This window comes from Lissotriton helveticus, chromosome 7, assembly GCF_964261635.1.
Source record: "Lissotriton helveticus chromosome 7, aLisHel1.1, whole genome shotgun sequence".
Classification (NCBI taxonomy): domain Eukaryota; kingdom Metazoa; phylum Chordata; class Amphibia; order Caudata; family Salamandridae; genus Lissotriton; species Lissotriton helveticus.
In genome coordinates, this window is record NC_136068.1 from 1,029,387,772 (window position 1) to 1,029,411,502 (window position 23,731).

Consider the following 23,731-nt stretch of genomic DNA (forward strand, 5'->3'; position numbering starts at 1 on the left):
GTGAACATCCTAGCACACCAACAAGCTAGAGTTGGATAGACAGTCTTAAGAACTCATTCAGACATCTGCACCATCAGTTCGTTCAGAGCATCTGTGTCTACAACCACCCATGCTATTAACTGAAGATGTTACTTACCCCTGTATCCATCTGTTTGTAGCATGTAGTGCTGTAGATTCCCATGGGCCCATCCACCTCCACGGAAACCAATAGTTTGTGACAGATATCTTCACTTTTAACATTCTATTTTTCTATATTCACGGTTACTATACTATTCTCTCTCTACTTTATACTTAAACTCCGATCCCACTGTGCGGAAAACAATGTAGCGGTGGAGTTATTGCCCATGCACGTTGTTAGCTAAAAGTGGAGTTGCACTATGCCCCATGACTCGAAAGACTTCTTTGCCCAACACTAGATAGCAGGAGTATGTTGAACTTGTGAATCTCCAGCACTACATGCTACAAATAGATGCTTACAGAGACATCCTGATTTGCGATTCTCAAATAGCGATTTTTTAGAAATCTCTATTTGAGAATTGCAAACAGGGATGTATGTAAAAAATCGCAATTGTTTTGCGATTTCTTAATATTCCTTGATTGCGGTTCGCAAATTGCGAATCGCAATTAAGGAATACATTCCCATTCATTTCTATGGGCCAGGAGGCCCATAGGAATGAATGGGAAGTTATTCTCAATTTGCGATTCTCAATTTGAGAATCGCAAATTGAGAATAATTTCAAGGGTGCAAGCGTGTCATAAGGACACCCTGATGCACCCCTGAAATTTACATGTGGCATGTATGTGCTTCACATTGCACTTTGAAAAATGCAATAAAGTGCATTTTTCAAAGAAATCGCAAATTACCACCAACTTGAAGATTGTGGTAATCAATCAATCAATCAATCATAGCATTTGTATAGCGCACTATTCACCCGGAAGGGTCTCAAGGCGCTTGGGGGAAGGGGTCCGCTATTGCTCGAACAGCCAGGTCTTGAGTTGTTTCCTGAAGGCGAGATGGTCCTGGGTCAGCTGAAGATGGATTGGGAGGGAGTTCCATGTCTTGGCCGCCAGGTAGGAGAAGGATCTGCCTCCGGCGTTGGCTCTTCGGATGCGTGGTACGGCGGCGAGGGCGAGGCTTGTAGAAGTAGATGACGGGTGGGCGTGTAGAAGGTCAGGCGGTCGTTGAGGTACTTGGGGCCCAGGTCGTGGGGAGACTTGTGTGCGTGGGTGAGGAGCCTGAACGTGATCCTCTTGCTGATGGGGAGCCAGTGCAGGTCCCTCAGGTGGCCGGAGATGTGGCTGCATCGGGGGATGTCCAGGATGAGTTGGCGGAGGCGTTCTGGATGCGTTGGAGTCTTTTCTGTAGCTTAGCTGTGGTTCCGGCGTAGAGGGTGTTTCCGTAGTCCAGTCGGCTGGTGACGAGTGCCTGGGTGACCGTCTTCCTGGTTTCGGTCAGGATCCAACAGAAGATCTTGCGGAGCATGCGTAGGGTGTTGAAGCATGATTAGGAGACGGCGTTGACTCGTCTGGTCATCGAGAGGGAGGAGTCCAGGATGAAGCCCAGGTTGCGTGCGTGGTCTGTTGGTTTGGGTGCGGTGCCCAGGGCGGGGGGGCCACCAGGAGTTGTCCCAGGCGGAGGGTGATGGTCCCAGGATGAGGACTTCCGTCTTGTCTGAGTTCAGTTTCAGGCGGCTGTTCTTCATCCATTCGGCGATGTCTTTCATCCCTTCGTGTAGGCTAGTTCTGGCGGTGTCGGGGTCTCTGGTGAGGGAGAGGATCAGCTGTGTGTCGTCGGCGTAGGAGATGATGTTGAGGTTGTGCTGGCGTGCGATGGCTGCAAGAGGTCTCATGTAGACGTTGAAGAGGGTGGGGCTGAGTGATGATCCTTGCGGTACGCCGCAGATGACTTCGGTGGCCTTGGATCGAAAAGGGGGAGGCGGACTCTCTGTGCTCTTCCGGCGAGGAACGAGATGATCCACGCCAGTGCCTTCTCATGGATACCGATGTTGCTTAGGCGTTGAACTAGGGTGCGGTGGCAGACAGTGTCGAACGCTGCAGAGAGGTCCAAGAGGATGAGTAATTTGCGATTCCTTAACCCGTTTATTGCGTCGAACGTTCTGTGCCAGTGCTGAACGTTCGAAGAAACGGGTGCGGCCGCGTCGGCCAACGGACGTGCGCAGCACTGGCAAGGTAGTGCTCGCGACGACCGTTGGCCGACACCAGCACTAAAGGGGTTAAGGCCAATTTGCACTTTTTTGGTGCTTCTTACATTGCATTTAAGGAATCGCAAAATTTGCAATTCCTTAAATGCAATCGCAAAATAAGGAATTGCAAATTTTGCGATTCCTTATTTTGCGCGAAGATTTGCATCATACATTGGTAAAGCTTACTTGCTTGCTTATGATACATTTTATCCAGTGCTGTAAGCTCTTCCAAATTAAAAATGGCTCTTATAGCGCCATAGTCAATCATTATTAGCCAAAATGGCTAATAATGATTGACTATGGCTCTAAATAAAATTTATCATAAGCAAGTAAGCTTTACCAATTTTTAATGGTGAGGATTATCTGTGTGTATTCTCACGGGCCCCAAAAATTATGCATTTTTATAGCATGCACAGGAAGTACATTCACATTTAGGTTTCTTCTATTTTTTTTTTTTTTTCATTGTGTTCAGGTTTACCTTACAAGGGCACACACATTTCTTCTCTGGAAAGAAAGCAACCTATGATGATAAGCGGGCTTGCTGGCGAGTACCAGTCAGCATCCCCCTTGATGTTGCAACCTTGAGGTGCTTTCTCTCCTTCCCACATTTTTTTCTGTTTATGGGTGGGTCTTTGATGGTAGTTTATTTGAACCAGGATACACCACAGCATAGTGACCAGCAGATCCTAGAGGGAGTTTTGGATGAAGTTATGATACCCCTCTCATGCTGGAATTAAAGTTCTTGGTGCATCTATCCAGGGACAGTCCTTTGATTGATTTAGAGCCTGTTATTGTGGTCCCAGCAGCCATGGTTGTGCACTGATACGTTGGTCTCCCGCTGCAAGTAGCTGCTGCTGTAGTGCACTTTGATTTGACCCTGTCCCTGCCAACTCGAGCCATGGTCTCCATGATGAGGTTGTGCACAGGTGGGTGCCTGGTCTAAAGAAGAGCAGCTGGGCAGGCACAGATTGACAGAGGATGTGCTTGCTCACTCTTGTCGCAAGGAAAGAAATGTACAATCCTGGCTCATCACCTGGCCCAAAATGGAACCACACCACCAAAACAAATGAAGATACAACCCTAAGTTCACTAAGTGATCTCTGGTGAGGGTCTACAATGAAACTGACAACTTATGTTGCACATTCTTCTAACTCCAAGCCACCACACGCACTTCTGGTTTAAAACCAGTGAACACAGTTCCATATTTTCTTACCACCAAGTTGTCACAGTCGCTTCTGTTTCAAGTCTGTCTTCTCCAGTCACTTTAGGCCTTCTCTGGCTTCTTTCTGATCAGATGGGAGAATACGGTACGCATATACAAATTCCAAATTGGTGGGAAAGTTACCTCTCCCCAGCACACACTCAGAAGGACCAAGGTTGTGCGGTCTGGTGGTGCTGATGCTCTTCCTGCACAGCCCCTCAAACTCCATCCTGTATACGGTTTACACAGGGTGTCCAAAATGGATTCCTGGATTGGAAAGGTCAAGCACAATACGTATGCTCCATGCTCATCCAACTACACATACATATGGTAAACATATATCGCTATCCATATCCTACATGGATAATGAGAAAAACCCGGTGGTAGGGGCCTGGCAGAGCGTTTTAAACAGGAGTAACCCGTAGGGTAACTGTTTCTGTGCAGGTAGCATGTAAAATGACTAGGTCTTTGATTCAATCAGTTACTGGCTTCACTGTCAGTCCTCCAGAATCCAATGCTTTTCCCGTAGTCTGTCAGTAAATGGGGTGCATATTGTGTGCTTCTCCAAACCACAGTGCCGTGCTGTTGCCTCGATCCATTTGAGATCATTCCATGGGCATGCATGACTCATGGTCATGTTCTCCAAGTTTACAACGCAAACATATCCAGACTCTGTACATGAGGAAACTCTCTGGTGGAATTCGTGGGATGTCTTGAGAGTACATGCACTCCTACAGGGTTTAGGGAAAGAAAGGGGCGGCGGCGAAGACTGCAAAGGAATGATATCAAACCACAGCCAGTGAAAGTAACCCAAACACCTGCCAATTCCCCACAGAAGCCCTCGTACCAGCTACTACGATATGGACATGAAACCCAGCGCTTCCTCCAGAGGCACTCCACAGTAAACATTTCATTTTATTCTCCACTTCATTTGGCCCCCTGTTGCATATCCTTTGCTGTGTCTAACTCTTCCCGTGTAAAAGCATATTTTTCCCTGAAATTACACCTTCATCCATATCCGAAACCCTGCTAATGCCACACCTGTTCTGCAATCATTTACTTCCTGGTGGCCATTGCTTCTCTCTTCCAGCCCATGGTGACTGGGCTGAGTTTAGAAAGAAAGAGTGGCCTACTCTCTCCTGCTAAGTCCGCTTTCTTTCAGATATCGATCTACAGGACGTGAAATGAAATGAAATGAAATGAAAATGAGTTTTATAAAGCGCAGATAGCTGCCCGTGGGCGTCCAAGCGCTGAATGCTAACAGTGTGTTATCAGCTGAATTAGTGAGCAGAACAGAAACAAACTATTTATTAAACAAAAAAGTTTTCAAATGTTTCCTAAAAGAAGTAAGGTCTGAGTTGGATCTTAAATAAAAAGGTAGACTGTTCCAAAGCCTAGCCGCATTCAGGGAAAAAGAGCGGCCTCCTGATCTAGACCGTTTGACCTTAGGCACAACAGCACGTAAAGCATTGGAAGACCGTAGCTGTCTGCAAGGAAGGTAAGGGGTGATTAAGGGGCGACTGATCACTGGACCAGTTTCCCAGAAAGACTGGTGGGCGACACAAAGAGACTTAAAACTGATCCTGTCCTTTACCGGGAGCCAATGCAGTCTTGTTAATCCAGGTTTCACGGACATCCTGCGGGGGATTTGAAGCAGGGTCCGGGCCGCACAGTTTGAATCACCTGTAACTTCTTTAGTGTGAAGTCTGGGGCCCCAAGATAAAGTGCATTTCCAAAATCCAACCTGGAAAGAATCAGTCCCTGAACAACAATTTGTTTGGCCTCAAATGGTAACAAAGGAAGAATCTTCCTCAACATTCTAATGAGGCCAAAACAGGTGGCAGATAGTACAACAGCCTGATGGTCAAACGTCAAGGACTTTTCCAACCAGACACCCAGGCTCTTGATGGCATCTCGAGGGACTGGAGGAGTGCCCAAGCAAGCTGGCCACATCTGGTCAATCGCAGATGGAGCTGAGTGACCCAACAGCATGACCTCTGTCTTGTCCCCATTAAGTTTGAGACAAGACAGGGTCATCCAGCTGCTGACCTCACTCAGGCAGCCCACCAGATCCACTGTACCCGCAGGGTCTTCAGCCCGCGCCAGAGAGACCACCAGCTGGGTATCGTCCGCATAGGTCAGGATCTTAATACCATATGGACGGACGATCCCAGCCAGCGGCCTCATATAGACATTAAACAACGTCGGGCTGAGTGAAGAACCCTGCGGAACTCCACAATCCAAGGGCCTGCTGGTGGAGATGGTGGATCCCTCGAAGACCTGAAAATTTCTGGCTGTTAAGAATAAACGAATCCACTCCAACGCTCCTCCTTGAATCCCAATGTCCTGGAGGCGCTGCAATAAGATATTATGGTTTACAGTGTCAAAAGCGGCACTTAGATAGAGGAGGATGACTGCCACCGATCCTCCCCGATCCAAGATGCCCCTTGTTTCCTCCAGGACCGCCAATAAGGCCGACTCTGTCCCATGCTTGGGGCGGAAGCCGGTTTGCGAGGGATCAAGCAGATTGTTCTTCTGTAGAAAATTGGTCAGGAGGCTGTTGATATATTTTTCCAGTAGCTTACTGGCCCAAGGGAGCAGGGAGATTGGACGATAATTGCTGAGGTTGTTGATATTCAGATTGGGCTTCTTAACAAGTGCCTTTACCCTGGCCTCTTTCCACCTAAATGGAATTGTGTTGGTGGAGATTGAGGCATTGAGTACCTTTAGTATAACCGGGAGGATGGTTTGACTAACGGTCCTTAAGAAGCTCGGAGGGGCCGGGTCGCTGGGAGAGCCCGATTTTACCTGGGTCATTAAGGTGGCTAATAGGTCCAAGTGCAGCAAAGGAAAATTCTCCAGCACTGGTGACATGTTATCTATCTTGCCATGTTTGGAATGCCCAGGAGTGGCTACTGGGGTATCTGGTTGGGCAATTGGAAAGGCAGAGTATATATGGTCTATTTTATTATAAAAATAGTCTGCCAGCTCATTACAACAGACTTGCAGATTATCACTGTTTATGGGGGGGCTGGGGAAGGACAGTAAGGCTTTTTACTATCCTGTATATTTCCTTAGAATTGGACCTAGCATTGGTGATCTTTTGCGTATAATGCCGAGATTGAGCTTTCTTAATCTCCAGTTTATAGTCCCTGGTGGAATTTCTATATGCAGCTTTGTCTAGGTCTGTATAGTCCAGATGCCATTTCCTCTCCAGCCTTTTGCACTTACGTTTAATCTCCCTAAGCTCTACAGTGTACCAGGGGGCTGAAATCCTAGATCTTTTGGCCCGTGTTGTCTTCACTGGGAGAATGGTGTCCAATGACTGGGTTATCCAATTATTAAAGGTATCATTGGCTGCCGTAGGATCTGTGGTAATAAAAGGTATTGTAGCTTGAAGTTCATGAGCCCACTCATCTATTGACAGTTTGGGCCAATTTTGAGCTTCCCGTAATCCTGTCGAAAGAGCAGGCAATTTATGGATGTACCAAGTTAACGGGACAAGTCGATGGTCTGTCCACGGGAGTACAATAGGGGGCTCTATCACTAGATCCGGGCAGTTGCTAAACACAGGGTCCAGCAAATGCCCTTTCACATGTGTGGGTGAGGAGACGAGTTGGGTCAGCTGTAATGCGGATAGACTGGCGATTAGTTCTTGGGCAGCGTGATCGTTGATGTCTTCAAAATGCATGTTTAAATCGCCCAGCAGCGTGAAGTTAGCCGAAGTAGTGGCAAGATCTGCAACTGCTGAGGGCGCAACGAGCCAGGAGGGCGGTAAACCAATACTCCGAAAAAATTTAAGTTTGGTGACAGTACCAGACTGAACGACATGCTTTCACAGTCCAGAACAGAGGTGGAAATGCATCGGCAGGTGTAACTGTCTTTAAACACTATAGCTAGGCCTCCTCCCTTCCCCGATATACGGTCTGTCCTGGCTATGTGATAGCCCTGTGGTAATGCTTGAATGAGGTCCGGCTCAGAGGACGGGGTTAACCATGTCTCCGTAAAAAAGACTGCATCCGGGTTGTGTTCTTCGAGCAATAGGGATACTTCTGTTTGATGCTTGGGCAAGGATCTACAATTTACAAGAAACATCTTAAAAGAGTGCCGGTGTTCAGTAGTCATAGTGCCTCTAGGGTAAAGATGGCGGTGTTGACAGTAAAAGGGCAGATTTAAAGGGTGATACAGATGGTCACATTTTCCCTTTGCCAAAGGTCTCAAGCTGAGCAACTCATTGAGGTCATATCTTCTGTGAGGGCCGTGCAAATGGACAGGGGTCGTGGCCCCTGGCCCCGTCCGGTCGCGGACGGTCGCAGACGCCTTGCCTTTGGCGCGCCTTCGGCGTCCGCTGCTCCCGCCCGCTGCGCGGACGGGATGACAACATCCCTTTATACAGGTTAGAGGCGGGTGGGAGGCAACCAACAGCTCGAGCTCCAACCCTGATTCCCCCCAATATGGCCTCCTAAAGCCCTGCCTCGCACAGCGTCAGCGCTGACTCTGCTGCGCTGGGAGCGGGGACGAGTGCAGGAGAGATCCCTGGTCTGGTGAGTTAAAACGTAAATAATAACGAAGGTTTAAAGCAAGTAATTCAATGCACACAATTGCACACAATTAAAAACTGACAGCCCCCGGCTCACGCCTCAGGGGTCCAACACGCGCTAGTAATCAGCGCGCTCGCGCATTCATTCCAATTTTATACCTGGGCGGGCGGGAGGCGACCAACAGTTCGAGCGCCAACCCTGATTCCCCCCAATATGGCCTCCTAAAGCCCTGCCTCGCACAGCGTCAGCGCTGACTCTGCTGCGCTGGGAGCGGGGACGAGTGCAGGAGAGATCCCTGGTCTGGTGAGTTAAAACATAAATAATAACGAAGGTTTAAAGCAAGTAATTCAATGCACACAATTAAAAACTGACAGCCCCCGGCTCACGCCTCAGGGGTCCAACACGCGCTAGTAATCAGCGCGCTCGCGCATTCATTCCAATTTTATACCTGGGCGGGCGGGAGGCGACCAACAGCTCGAGCGCCAACCCTGATTCCCCCCAATATGGCCTCCTAAAGCCCTGCCTCGCACAGCGTCAGCGCTGACTCTGCTGCGCTGGGAGCGGGGACGAGTGCAGGAGAGATCCCTGGTCTGGTGAGTTAAAACGTAAATAATAACGAAGGTTTAAAGCAAGTAATTCAATGCAGACAATTAAAAACTGACAGCCCCCGGCTCACGCCTCAGGGGTCCAACACGCGCTAGTAATCAGCGCGCTCGCGCATTCATTCCAATTTTATACCTTGGCGGGCGGGAGGCGACCAACAGCTCGAGCGCCAACCCTGATTCCCCCCAATATGGCCTCCTAAAGCCCTGCCTCGCACAGCGTCAGCGCTGACTCTGCTGCGCTGGGAGCGGGGACGAGTGCAGGAGAGATCCCTGGTCTGGTGAGTTAAAACGTAAATAATAACGAAGGTTTAAAGCAAGTAATTCAATGCACACAATTAAAAACTGACAGCCCCCGGCTCACGCCTCAGGGGTCCAACACGCGCTAGTGTTCAGCATGTTCTGTTTGGTTCTTGCCTTGTATCCTACCAATATCAAAGTCTCTTTTCTGCCTCTGCTGCAGTAACCTGTAAGCCGTTTTGATCATCCTCCGTTCTGGCCCATCATACAGATCCAATAAATAATAAATCATCTTACTCATCTAAGAAAGAAGAGGCAGTACTCAGCAGGGATCTCTGCAGGAGTCCAGTTTCAGCAAGGTGGGCTGCCTGAAGCGGGAGCTCTCTCACCTCCCTTTGGTTTCAGCTGCAGCATCTCTTCTTCTATATTCTGCTCACAGTCTGCTCCACAATCCTCACACAGATCAATGCCCTATGAAATTGTGTCCACATTCTTCACTGCCACGAGGATGGCACACATCTTTCCTACAGATCTACAGGGCTGGTATTGAGCAGAGCAAAGAATGCTCACCTGTAGGCATGTCTCCCTCATTGAGATTCGCTGCGTTCAGCTTGCTGGTGTTTCGTTTAGAAGCTGCTATATGAGCTTGAAAAAGTTGCTCTTCACCTTGTTCCTCACAGACCTGTTACTGTTGGGCACAGCAGTCGGAAGGGAAGGCTGCATCGTGGAGTTGCCCTGGTCTGCAGTGGCGCCCACACCACTTCATAGGCTCACTGGGCGTCTGCTCCATCGGTGATATTAGAGTGGGTGTCTCACCAGGGGCCCAGCTTGGCAGATCCAGCTATTCCCTTTGTTCTAGGCTCAAGGGTGGGGGTGTGAATGCCATGTTTAATTGACTTGGTCCTCCTGTCTACCTCACCCTTCCTTCCTCCTTTGATTCACTGTGCTGCCAGTTTCAACGTAAAGGATGCAAACAATGTGTTGGACGGAGTGCTTAAATTCATCTCGCCTTACTCTGTGCACATCGCAGGCTCTAAGTAACTACCAGTGGCTCAGATTAATTCAAGGATTTCACCCCTCGCATCACAGGGACGCCCTAAATACGAGTACTGCCAGGCGTGGGTCCTGTGCTCACTGTGCCACTGAACCCGAAATGCATCCCACTAAAGCAGCCAAGATGGGCTAAAACCGGTCTTTGGTTTCTTGTGTTCCGTTTCAGAGTAGACGCGACTTGGCAGTTTGAGCTGAACTGTACCTTTTGGAGCAGGAAGAAGGCTGGTTAAGTCTCTTCCGAGGTAGAATGATTGGCAAAAAAAAAACCGATGAGCTGAGAATGTGGCCCATGTAATTACCAGTTAATTCCTTGGGGATCTCTACCGCTATTGCAGCCTCAGGTCGCGTGTGATAATATTGGTGCGCCCAAGGGCTGGCTACTGTCCCTTACTTGCAGGCTCAGATTCTGACAGGGTTGTCCCTGCCGACTCTGGAAGCTTCCATTTACTCTCACACAACTTCAAACAAGCAGAGGAGGGAACTTTGCTTTTATCCATCTATGCCCCAGAATAGTTAGGCTGAAAGCATGATTCCCTCTGCATGAGTTCCTGTGCGCTTTGCATAGCAGTCCCTGTAGGTCACTCTACCGTAGGAATTAATTTTCACCTTTCTACCAGCCTGTCCCTCGCCCTAGCTGTCACACTGTTCCTATTGCAACTATTGTCTCATTTCCACACAGCACAAGCCAGCAGCAATGCCAGCCTTTACTGAGTCCCAATTACACAAATGGTACAGGATGGTTCAGGATTAAAACAGCCTATGCTGAAGCGGTCTGGGCATCATTGCGTTTTTAATAGAAATGTATTACATTAATGCCAACCTGGACATGACAAGTGCCAAGGCCACTTGTATTCGTGCAGGGAGTTGAATGGAAGGAAACACTCTCTTCAGGGATTTGATTATCTAAAAGCAAGTCGAAACTGTCCTGTTTAACTTCAGGTCGAACTATAGGTTTATGTCGACCAATAGTCCAAGATTTTTTGCGAAGTCTGTTAGGGGTAGGTAAGGCCCCCAGCTTAATTGGCCACCACAAGTTGCACCACACAAATTCTCTGTCTTTTCCACATTGAATCTTAAGTAGTCCTTCCATCCATGTGGCCACGGCCTGCATATAGTGTTTAAAATTGGAGGCAGTTGCATCCATGTCTTTGGAGATGTACACAATGATTTGGTTGTCATCAGCATAAGACAAAGCATGGAACCCAGAAGATCAGTTTTGCCAGCAGGGAAACATACTAGCAGAACAGTCTTGGGCTCATAGAAGAGCCCTGAGGCACCCCACATGGCATCGTTATGGACACCAAGCAAAACTGATCCACCATGACCATCTGAGACTTGTCACTTGGGAAGTATGCCAAAGGTTTCAGTGCCAGTTCTGTGACCTCCAGTTGCTGGACCTGATCGGCAAGCTGGGCTGGGGAGTTGGTATCAAAAGCTGCAAATAGGTCCAAAAGGACTAACGCTGCAGCCTCCCCAGCATCCACCATTGAACAGATGTTGGCTGCAAAAACTCGTGCTGTCTCAGTCCCATGGCTGCTCCTGAAGCCAAACTGAGATACATCTAGGAGTTGGAATTGTTCAAGATAGTTTGTAACCTGAGATTTTTTAGCAGAGGCTTAACCACTGCTTTTTTCCAAACTCTAGGAAAGCACCCAAATGCAATGACTTTATTAAGGGTTTCAGTAAGATGGGGAACTATACTCTTAGCTCCTAATTGCTGGACATTAGAGAAACAAGGTTCAAGTGGGCAGCCCGATTTGACACTGAGGAGGTAATGTTCTGTCTGTTCTTGTGTCAACGGAGTGAAACACAATAGACCTGCTGTGGGGCTGTCTTTAGTAGACAGACTTTTTTTTAAAGCCAACTTTGTCCTGAGACTCTATATTAAAGGAGTTAGAGTGCTTATAGTTGTTATGGTCAATGGTCTTTGTATATAACCACAACTTTAGAGTAGAAGAAATTGGCCATCTGTCACAAAAATCCTGAGAGTTCTCTATGCTCGAAGGAGCTGAGAAGACAGATAAGAGGTTATTCAACTTAAAAGACCTCTGGTGGATTTAGTTGAAGCAAGCTCATTGGTACAGTAGAGACGTTTCTTCCCTAATAGTCACTTTATATTCAGCCAAAATAGCCTTATCGGCAATTTTTTCAGGATAGTGGTTAGATTTTTGCCATGCCCGTTCTTGGCGAAGACAAGCCTGTCTAAGCAGTCTAAATCTTTTTGAAAGTCATGGTGCTGTTGGCGTCTTTCTTCATATATAAATTTCCTTGAGAGGGGCCACAATATTAAAAGATGCCGTGAGCCACAAGGAAAATTCAGTGGCTGCTGATTCAACATCCCCATGAACTGTCGATTTGCAGGTATTCAAGGCCTGGGATAGAGATTCTGCTCTAAGCCCTTTCCAGTTTCCCTTTCAGCCTGAAAGGGGAATCCTTAAAGTGTCTTCTTATGAAGAGAATTGCAAGCCCTAAGGTAAAGCTGTAGGAAGCTGTATCTGCATATACTATACTGAAGGAAGGTATAGTGTGCACAGAGTCCAGGGGGTTCCTAGACGTATAACAGGGGCTAAATTAGGTAAGCACTAACATCTCTCTTTGTGGTAGTGTGCGTGAGCAGTTAAGCTTATCTAGAGGGTGTCTCATTTATTGTATTCACTCAATCAAGACTGATGTTCACACTCATAGACTGAATCCAGACCAATTAGGTATGTATAAAAAGGTATACTTGTGTTTTATTTTTAGAACCAAGGAGGACTTGCTAAAATATACTTTCAATTGTAAACCTTTACACAGAAATGCAATTGGGAATGAATTTGTACTTGCTACAGGTTGGTATGACCTTAAAAAGCAGTTTGAATTACACAGTAATTACTTTTAGGTTACTTCTTGATTACCTTTAGATTACATAGAGACTTTTCTTGTCTTGAATTATAGTTACTGTTTTTCCCATACAAAACAACAGCTCAACACTTAAAATATTTTTAGGCCCAAAATCTCATAACATGGGTTCATAGTGGAGAAAAATGGTTCTCAATTTTACTGGTAAGTAAAGATCTTTCAAGTGGGCATTTTTGGGGTTAGGGCCAAGGTTCCCCATACTCTAGGTAGGCACTCTAGTTGCACCACCAGCGGCACTGGGACGGCTGGGTGCGGAATGCAGGGGCCCAATGTTAGCCATTGGGGCTAAGGGAGCCTTCGGTTAGGGACTGCTTATGAGCAGGCCACTCGGGTGTGGCAGCAAAGCTCCTGGGTTAAGGTCAGCACTGTAAGGGCCAACAATCCGTTCAGGTGCTGCACCACCAGCGGCACTGGGGCGGCCGTGTGCAGGGTGCCAAGAAGACGTTGGAGACTCTGTGATTTTCAATGGAAACCTTCGGTTCAGTAAGGTTGCTGAAGGCTCAGGCATGGAAACTTCCTGAATGCGACCACTGGCTGGAGAGTTAGGTTAGGTTCATGGGGGATGCCTGGACACTGTCGATTGGGCCATCCAAGACCGCAGGGTGTCGAGTGCAGGGGTGTCTTCTGGCATTGGGTTTTCTTACCAACTCCGGTCGGGGGGACCATTCAGACTGAGGCTGCAGGCACCATCTTGGACCTTGAGGTAGGTCAGGGTCACCAGATCCAAGGTCAAGATCGCTGGGGGGACCTCCTCGTAGTTTTGGGCCACTCGAACTCGTGCCGTGGCAGTCGGGTGCAGAGTGGTGCAGAATCGCGAAATCGCCAAAATCCAGATTCTGGTCTTGGGGTCTTTGTGGAGCAAACTCAGTGCTCACGAGAGACAGAGTCTGTAAAGTGAGTGCAAGACATGTCCTCCGGGCTCTGAGTGTCTGCTGGCTGTTCTACTAGCTGGTTTGTTAACAGTAGGCAGGTCGTAGTTGGGACAGGCCAGTAGGGCTGGGGCCAAAGCAGTAGGTGTCATCTTCTTCCTGGGTCAGCTCGGCTCTTCGGTCCTTCTTTCTTCCTCAAATGTGATGGCCAGGTTCAGGGTTGCCCCAAAATACTAGATATAGGAGAGTTTAAAGGGGTGTGCAGGTCGGGATAAATGGGTGCCTTCCTTGGGGTGGGTACACCCCGTAGTGTGCCACCATCCAGTGGAAGGGGGGGGAATGAGCCTCTTCCTGATTGGTTGGGTCCCCTCATGTTCTAGATGGAGGGGACTGAGATGTGTGTTTCATGGGCACACCTCTTCTCATAGCTTGGTTTTCCCACTGATTCTCCCGCCTAAAGTGGGGGGCAGATCCAATGGGAGCCTGGGACCCAGAGAGCTGAGGCTTTCTTTAAAGGGGTCCAGAAACCTGCTGGTGGTGGCAAATGGTGGACAACCATTCAGGAACTACACCAGTTCTGGTCTTTTTTCAGGGGGCATCTTGAAGATGCCCTCTAAGTGCACTTTACATTAAATCCCACACTGGTATCAGTGTAGGTTTAATGTGCTGAGAAGTTTGCTACCAAACGTCCCAGATTTTAGTAAAGCCATTATGGAGCTGGGGCGTTCGTAATGACCAACTACCAGACCTTATACTCTTTATGATTTAAGTACACTTACAATGTCTAAAAATGGACTTGGACACTGTAGGTGTACAGGGTTTATGCCATTGTGCCCTCACCTAAGGCTAGTGTACCCTGCTAGAGGGATGGTGCACCTGGTGCAGAGATGACACAGTGTGCCATGTTCAGACTTCGCTTTTCTCTGCACCAAAACACACAGCCTGCAATTGCAGTGTGTGGGTGTTGAGATACAGGGACTCTAAGGTTGACACAATAGTTACTGCAGACCTTAGAGGCCTTCCCTGGTCGCAGAGCCCTTGGTCTCCAGGTCAGACTCTTCTCCACATTAGCGTGCTGGAGTTGCAAACAGTTCACTTAGCGTCAAAGGTGTACCTCCCGTCCATCAAAGAGAAATTGATTCAGGTTCTCCCAGACAACACGACCACCATGTGGTACTGCAACAAACAGGACTTTGTTGGGTCATGGATCCAGTGCCAGGAAGCTCTACATTTCTAGGAGTGGCCGAACTCTCTGGGCATCTCCCTGATTCCCCCAAACACCTGTTAAGATCTTTAAACGTCAAGGCGGACAAACTCAGCAAACGTTGCCTGGCAGATCACATATGCCAGCTGCTTTAAGAGGTGGTGTAGGGCATCTTCCAACAGTGTGGTGTAGCACCCTGGGGTGATCTATTCTGAACCTCAAAGATTGCAAATTGTTAAGCTTTTGAATGTTGGAGTTTTCCAGACGATTCTCCTTTGGGGGCGCCTTTCGCCTCCAATGGGGCTAAGGACTCCAGTATGCCTTTCCACCTGTGCCTGTCCTTCCCAGAGTACTGAAAAGTAGCAAGAAAGACCGGGCCTAGGACGTCCTAGTTGCCCCAACTGACAAGGAGAGTGTGGTACCTGGACCTTCTGACCATTTGCACCTGCCTTCCACTTTGGCTGCCTCTTCAGGTGGACCGCCTGTTGCAATAGCAGGGTCTGGTCCTGCACCTGAATCTGCACAGCCTACTCCGCCATGCCTTGAGATTGAACAGCGACAGTTGATGGCTTTCGATCTCCCTCCTGAAGTGGTTCATGTAATTTTGCCAGGCATCATTCCACCAAAACTGTATATGCTATATCCCAGTAAAATTTGTTGTTTGATAACCTTGCCTGCTAAAGCTGAGTGTCATGGAAAGTATATCAGGCATTCTGCTGCTTTGTCTTTCCTTAGCCCAGCAAACCTTTGCTAGGGCAACAGTTAAGGGTAATCTTTCGGCCTTTATCGGTTAGCCAGATCAGATCTCTCTTTTCAGATCACCTGTTGTGATGAGTTTCTTAAAGGGGCTGTCCATGTGTTCCCGCAAACACTTTTTGTAATGCTTCAGTGAGACCTCAAGTTGTTGTCACATACCTGTTGTACACTTTTTTTAAGCCGATGCACAGCTGCTCTGTCTATTCACCAGAAAAACTGTATTCCTCATTGCCATAACTTCTGCTCCAGGCATTGTACGTCCAACAGCCAACTTTATTTCTGGAGAAGCTGGTCATTCAGACAAGAGGAACATTCTTGCCAAAGGTTGTGAGGCCCTACCACATAGGGCAATCCATCACCTTGCTGGTTTTCTATGCCTGCTTCATCCATCCAAGTATGTTGACCAGTTCTGTCAACTTGATCCTAAGAGAGCTGTCAGTTTTTACATCGATCGGACCAGAAATCATCAATTTGACGACCAACTTATTTTTGGCTTCTCTAAAGCAAAAAAGGTGAAAGCAGTGCAGAAAAGAACCATTTCCCGATGGATTGTTTTATGCATACTCTGCTATGGGTGTCCTAAAAAGCAGTCCCCGGAAAGCTTGCACATTTATTCCACCTGAGAAAAGGCTTCTACCACTGCAATGGCGTACAGTGTGCCAGTTTCTGACATCTACCAGGCTGACATGTGGACATTCCACCACGTTCAGAAAACACTACTGCCTGGAGGACCAGGCCCAATGGGATAGGCACTTTGTCCAAACTATCATGTAGGATTTCCTGGTCTGAGCCCTTCCACAGACTAACCACCTGGCAAGGTATTGCTTTGGTATCTATTCACAAAGAGAGGAATCTGCAGTCAGCAGTTCTATAGAAGAACAAGTTACTTCTCTTCGGTAATGCCTTTTCTGGTAGATGCTCAGTCTAATCACAGATCTCTCACTGACCCACCATGCTCTCCATTCTGTGGATTGGACTCATATGGCCCATTAATAAGATCCCAAGCGAACTATATTGACACTGGCAAATTCAGATTTTTATAGGCTTGCAGTCCAACGCCGCAGACTGATATCGGGAAGAAACTGACGTCTGGGCACAGAGGTGGTACATCGATATAGTGGCCATAACGTCATATGCTGGGTATCATGGATCCGACGCAAAGCTGCATGACACCACCTTTCGGTGTGGGTTGCAGAGGTATGGATAAAAAAAATAATCCAGAACCAGTCTGGTGCCTGGGGGTATTCACAAGATGATGGTTAGAGTCTCTACCAGAAAAGGCGTAATAGAAGGTAACGTTTTCTTTTGGGGATTATAGCCAGACCTATGCCAAAAAAACACAGCATAGGTGTTAGACTTGGCGTGTTTCCCTTGAGTTTTTGCTTTCTGACCTCCCGGTTTTGACCTGTTTTTGCTGGCGAACGTTTCTGCGCACTTTTCGCACTGCCGATCAGTGGTAAAGTGCGGGCGCTCTCTGTGTCAATTGTGTTATGGATTGGTGTTTCCATGATTGGATATTTGATTTACCTGTTAGCCCCTAGTAAAGTGCACTGCGTGTGCCTGGGCTGGTGAATCAAATGCTACCCAGGGGCCTGCAGCACTGGTTGTGCCACCTGCGTGAGTATCCCTGAAAACGGTAACTCAGACCTGCCATTGCAGAGTCTGCGCACAGTTTGTAACTGCCATGCCGACTAGGCCAGTGCACACACTGGCCGGTCCCTAACCTTACCTTTTTTTACATGTCAGAGGCCCAAGGTACCCCTGTGGGCAGAGTGCAATGTATGTGAAAGGTAGGACATGCCCTGGTGTGTGTGGTATGTCCTAATAGTGAATTACACCCAATTTCAATTTTCACTATTTCTAGGCTACCAGTTCCCCATAGGATAGAATGGGAGGGTTGTTTATAACATCTTATAACCATAACTGGCCCAGGGAATTCGGTAAGAAAAGAAAATGTAGTATGTCTGAACTCAGAATCTAAAGATGCTTCTTTTAGTGAAGGTGATTTTTACATTCTGCGTTTGAAAATACCACTTTTAGAAAGTAGGTATTTTCTTGCTCAGTCATCCCATGTGCCTCCCATGTGCCTCTGCTGGAATGTGGATTGCCTGTCTGGGTTTTGGATGACAGAAAGCTGGGGGCCAGAGATGCTCCATATAGTCTAGGTAGGTCAGGAAAGGGCTGAATAGACCTGGGCTATGATGAGGGAAGGGAGAGGAGATTTCCTTGCACCTCAAAGGGCCTGGCCTGCCTCTGACAAATGCCATCTCCACCTCCTGCCAGGAATTCACACCAGAGAAGGCCCAACTGGTTCTGGCCGGGCACAGACACCCTCTGCATGAAAGATCAAAGGATTTTTGGACATAAATACTGGGTCCCAGACCCCTGAACTTAAGAACTCATCTGGAACAAGAAGACTGCCAGAAGGAGAACCGGAGAAGCTACAAAAAGGAACAACTGCTTTGCTGGGTTGGCCTGCAGTGGCTGCTTCTGTCTTGGGCAGTGAAAGGCCTGGACTGGACTTTCTGCAATCCAATTTGTGAGTCTCTCCAAGGGCTTGAGGTAGAGCTTGCCTCCTGTTCACGAAGTCTCAGGAACAGCAAAGACTTTATGCTCTTCTGTCTGCTGCATCAGAGGAAGAGCAACTCGACGACGTCTACGACGCCGCTGCTGACTCCGTGTCCTGAAGGCACCTCAAAGGGCAACGCCGCAGCGCAATCTTAGGTCTCACCGACGACGCCTGTTGACGCCGCAACCGAGCCGCTGCTTGCACCGTGAACTGTGGGCACCACACTTTGCACCGCCTCGCTTCATGCCGAAGCCTTGGCACCGCAGAGAGCACCGTTGCAACGCGACCTTGGTCTCACCGACTATGCCTGCTGGCGCTGCCACCGAGCCACTGATCGCACCACGACCTGTGGGCACCGCACTCCGCACCGCCTTGCTTTGCAAGGACGCCTTGGCCTTCCCGACGAGGCTGCTCCATGATGGAATCGACGCCGCTGCATGCACTGTGGTTCGTGGGCACCGCTCATAAGTCACACAAAGCACTGCCCTCATTCCACACCGCAGCTTTGGCCCACCGCGACGACAGCGCTTCAGCAACGACGCCGCCGCTGGTTGCTCCGTGACCTGCCAGCACCCTGACGAGCACCGCCTTCATCTCGCACCGCGACCCTGGTCTCACCGTTGACTCCATCTGACGCCGCCACCGAGCAGCTGCTCGACCTGGGGGCACCGCACCTCTGCACTTTGCACCGCAGAACCCGACGCCTGCCGACGCCAGCGTTCCTGATTCCATCAGAGAGGAGCTCGACCTGCAATGCAAGTGACTTCAAGGGCCTCATCACCCTGCATTTCTCACAGGTACTGTTTGTGGGTCATCCTGACACCGTAGTTGCCCGCGACCCCACAACCAGCCAGAACTGTTGGATTTGTTGTTCAGGACGTCATGGTAACCCCGGACAGAGCTAACGACATAGAGTAACTTTGTTTTAAACTTACTTTGGTAACTACAGACTTTTTTCATATAGTACTGTGGATTTGTGTCGTTTTTGGTCTTGTTTTAAATATAGAAGAATACTGGATATTTTTCTAAACTGGTGTGGTGTCCGTTTGTAGTGCTTACACTGTATTACTGGTTGTTCTGTGCACATGCTTTACACACTGCCTCTAAGATAATCCTGACTGCTCGTGCCAAGCTACCAAGGGGGTGAGCAGGGGTTATTTTAGGAGTGTAACTCCCTTAACTTGACTAGAGTGGAGATTTTTGCCTTGCTTCGGCTCGTGCCCTAGCCTACCAGAAATCCAATTTCTAACATTATGTGTGTAGTTTTGGGAGTGGCGCTGGTGAGTAATCTTAAAATGATGAAATGGTTGCGCCATCAACCATCAGACCTAGTTCAATGGGAAAAAGATATGATCGAATGGTCACTGGCTGAGGAAATTGAAATGTGTGAGGTTGAAACAGAAGAGAAGGCAGTGGAAGATTTGTGTATGTAGGCTGAAATGATTCACGCATTGGTTGGGGAATAGGGGAGCCAAGTTAGGTTATCCCCATAAGAGGAATGTATGGCCCTTCTTAACGATAGACTATGTAAATAACTCGAGGAATACGATGAAATACATGAAGTTACACTACGGCTGTGTATCAAACTGATCAAGAATTTTAATGCTCATGTGCTGCTAAAAAAGGCAAAAAATAAAGACAAATATAAATTTAGTAGCTGTATATGCTTGCAAGAGATTTGAGCGCTGTAAAGTACTGCTTGAAGAGGTTATATTATCAGTCAAAATAATATGTAAATAAAGGATTATGAACTGATATTAATAAACTAAAAATATAATAAACCAGATTGACCCATGTTAATGAACCAATGTATGCATTTCAAAGCACATTTTTACTGTCTGTTTTCTGACTGTGTACTCACCTGCACTTAAACTACCCTCTGCAAGAAGATGAGACCTCCGGGCGACACTGCTGCGTCATCGCCTTTGGCAGTTCTTTCACTTTCTCTTCAAAGCATAGGCACATAACCCACTCTCCAAACAAAAACGTAACTACTCTCTTCAAAGGTTTAAAAAAAAAACACACACACACAGCCAGTGCGTGGTTCTTTGCCATTCTCGTCAAAGTTGAACCCCTATGCAAAAATTGGTACACTTCTACTCTCTGCTTAGAGCAGAGAGGCACCTTAGATGCCCTTACTCTTCTCTGCTGGGAGTCTCACCAAGATTCTTCCATTATTCCAAAAACCCTTAAGTGCTCATCTAGTACTGCACTATCATTCTGCATTTGTGGACACATTTGGTCCTTCTCTTCCATGAGTTGGTCTGATGGCATTGTTTAGAGTCGTTCAAATCACTCTTGTGTTGGCTTTTAAAGATCATCCTTTGATGATGATTTTCATATAAGGATTTATTGTTTAATGCGTTGTGGGTTTAATGTTGCTACTGAGATTGAGAAGCAGAGAGAGACATTCTACCTTTTGTTGTTTTACGTTTTTTCCCCCAGGCTGCAGATTTATCAGGATTTGCGGGACGAGTTGGCAAAAGTCAAATCCTTGGAAGGAATTGTGGATGTGAACTGCAAACTGAAGCAGAAATGCCAGGTACAAAAAGTGAACTTGAGGCCTTTCTTCTTTTTATTTGTCTCATAGTATCCCAGAAAACCCTGTATCCGAATCCTCACTTATTTCTTCCAACCGGTTGTCCTCCACATCTCTCTAGCTTTTCTGCTCCTCCGTAATCACAACCTGGCATCACTCTTCCTCTTCTCAATGGCACCGTCCACCTTCTGTTTTTTTCCAATGCCTGGTGGAGCACTATCCATCACAACACTTCAACCACCATCTGAGGGTGCTCATGCATGCCATCTTTCCACGGCTCTCCTCCCTTATCCCGCTTCCTGCTGAACCCTCTGCTTGTAGCTCTCAGCCCATTGCCATTCCCTTTCAAACCTGCTTATTGTTTTACAGAATTAGATCTTTTATAGATTTGCGTGTCTGTCATCTAGCAAGGGGTTCTCAAAACATTAAAATATGTATTTATGTAAACACATTAACATAATAGCCTACCCACCTCACTTATTGGGCTGGTTTTTCTGAGCCACTCAGATAAGGTAGGCCTTGGACCACAAGTCTGTGCCAACCTTCAGATGGTACTGTAAACTTTCCATCCCTCCTCCAGGTCAAAGCATTTTTAAATGGCTTCTCTATTCAAAATGTTTATGGATATCTGACAGAATCCCGTAATGGTGAAGGAAAAGTTACTTCACTCCAAATCTGGTTCTCTGTCATGGATATACTCTCTGGAGACATTTACTGTCGTTTCTTCAAAAACGAACTGCCTCACCAGCACAACACTGCATATGGGAAGGCTGCTAAAAAAACAGTAGTGTCTTCAAATTAATTTTGGATTTAATTTAGCTGACTGGAGGCATTTTTTTAAAACCCTAAAAAATGTTTCCTCTAGAAGACGTTCTCATTTAATGTGTTTTTGGATAAGAAAAGTATTGTTTCAGAAGTGTTACAGGGATTCTGTTTATGCTCAGATATTTTAGTCTTTAACGATTCAGGGAAAATACCACATACAGAGAAAGGGGATTACAGGTAAGCAATATTTCTATGTAATAGATTTCCACTTTTAAAACCTTAAAAGAATAGACATTTACTTTTCTTAAATAAAAAGGCATTCATCTGAAAATGAATCTGCAAGGAGTTGTGCCCCCATTTTTCTAGGTGGAAAAATACTTTAATGCATTATCAAGAACCTGAACAATCTGCTAGCCTGTTTGTGATACCCCCACAACATTGAAATTTGATACAAGCACTTTCTTATTAGGGAAGCTGGTTTGGGTTGTCTGAACCAGCGGTATGTACATGAGTGTTGTTGAATTTTTTAAACTTTCTTGTACCCCAATTAATAAAGCAACACGTTTTGTTGCCTCCACAGAGACTGTTCGCGCTGACGAGTTATAGAACTACAAAAAAGCACATGTTGTAAATGTATACAGCACTGGCTGTTGAATTGTAAAGCAAATCCTATGAATGCTGCAAAGACTGACCAAATGGGCTGCTTTTCACTACATTTGCAGAAATCTATTGAGGACACTATAAATCTACACAGTGTGTACGCATTCACTCTTAAAGGCTGTAGGAGAGTAGGGTCTGCAATCCTATGATCACCCAGATTTTTGCTTTTTGCTGCACTGGTTTACGACTTTCCCTGGCTGTGGGCCTGCTAATCAGACCCACAGCCTAGCTGTTCTCTCTATCCAAATTGTACTCAGGTACTGAATTGGCACTGGGCCCTCTCCAAGTCCCTGTACCCAGGGCTGAGGTGTACCCAGAAGTCTCCCAGGGGCTGAAGCATGTATTATGCCACCCCTGGGCTGACTAACTAAACTGACACAACTGGCTGCACGACAGCTGGGGCAAGGTGGTGTACTCACCCTTTGCTTTAGATATAGGATACCTATATCTAACCCTAAAATGGACACACAGATCTCCTATCAGTCACTCCTATGGCAGGCCTTAACAATCCTGAAGGCAGAGTGCTTGGAATCGTGTGAGATGGTGCTCTGGCATGAGCTGAGCCTGTCTGCGGCTTTCGGGATCCATCCCTTAGCCGTTTCCATGATATCGCATACCATATACTCTTAAGTGCATTATAATCCTCGCGGTTATATGCCAACTCTGGTATCGCTTTATCAAAACATGTCGAGTAAGGTGTCATACGAATTGGAATACTAACCCCTCGCCAATTCTGGCGACGGGGTTAGCATTCCACCCTTCTAGAGGGACACGACATGCATGTAACCTATAACCCGGTTAAAAGTCAGACAGAGCCTTAGCATCCACAAAATGGATGCTGCCACCGAGACACAAGTCTGCCCTCCTGCTGCTGGGAGTCCTCCCAGAGCAGGAGATAAGGACAAAGGGTTTCCTGCCAGGGGCGGTGCCAGCACCGTCCCAGACAGGGTTTTGTGTATTGTAGGTAGGCAGGGCTTCAGAGGAAGGTGACTGCACGTGGCACCCCGGTGCTCACTGTGCATAGGCTGGCTTAAACCAGTTCCAGGGACACTCCAGACCCTGTGCTGGGGAAAAGCCCGCCAAGGAAGTGGGTGTAACCACCCCCCTCCTGGTCCCACCCCTAGGGCAGGACTTAGTCGTGTGCCAGCCCCCTTTTCCAAGATAAAGGTAGAGACTGGCCCCCTTCCAAATCAGATCATCTTTGGAATCAAGATACCACTTTCCACGAAAGGACTTCACGATTTCTTCCTCAAGATTCTCCCTTGTGGCTAAGGAGTAGTCACCCTGCATCCGCAGGCACCATCTAAGAACACTGCGGTCTGCTGCACGTCCTTCCTCCGGAATCCGACTGCCCAGCTCGACGAGACCCGGCTTCCCTGGCACCTCTGACCTCTACCCACCTCTACAGCACAGCTGAGAACCGTGGGTGTGACGAGACCTCGAGGGACCGGCTATCGCCAAGACTGCACGACTTCTGTACAGCAAGCCCACCGAGTAATTTCCTGGTGAGTGCTTTGGGGTCCGAGAAGCCCCCACCCTGAGCAGCTCCAGCACCGAAGAGCAGCCCCCCAGCATCTCCACGATCGGCGTGGGGCCCTTCTGCTTTCTGCTGCTCACCGCGTTGTTTGGC

General features: G+C 47.6%; 1 protein-coding gene across 3 annotated transcripts in view; it reads left to right on the plus strand.

Moving 5' to 3' along the window:
* Positions 1–23,731, plus strand: part of DUS1L (dihydrouridine synthase 1 like) — a 266,802-nt gene that overhangs the window by 195,946 nt on the left and 47,125 nt on the right. For all 3 annotated transcript variants that reach the window (XM_078653767.1, XM_078653766.1, XM_078653768.1), the window contains one exon: positions 20,583–20,679. In XM_078653767.1, the coding sequence (XP_078509893.1) occupies positions 20,583–20,679 (97 nt within the window). The remainder of the gene's footprint in view (positions 1–20,582; positions 20,680–23,731) is intronic.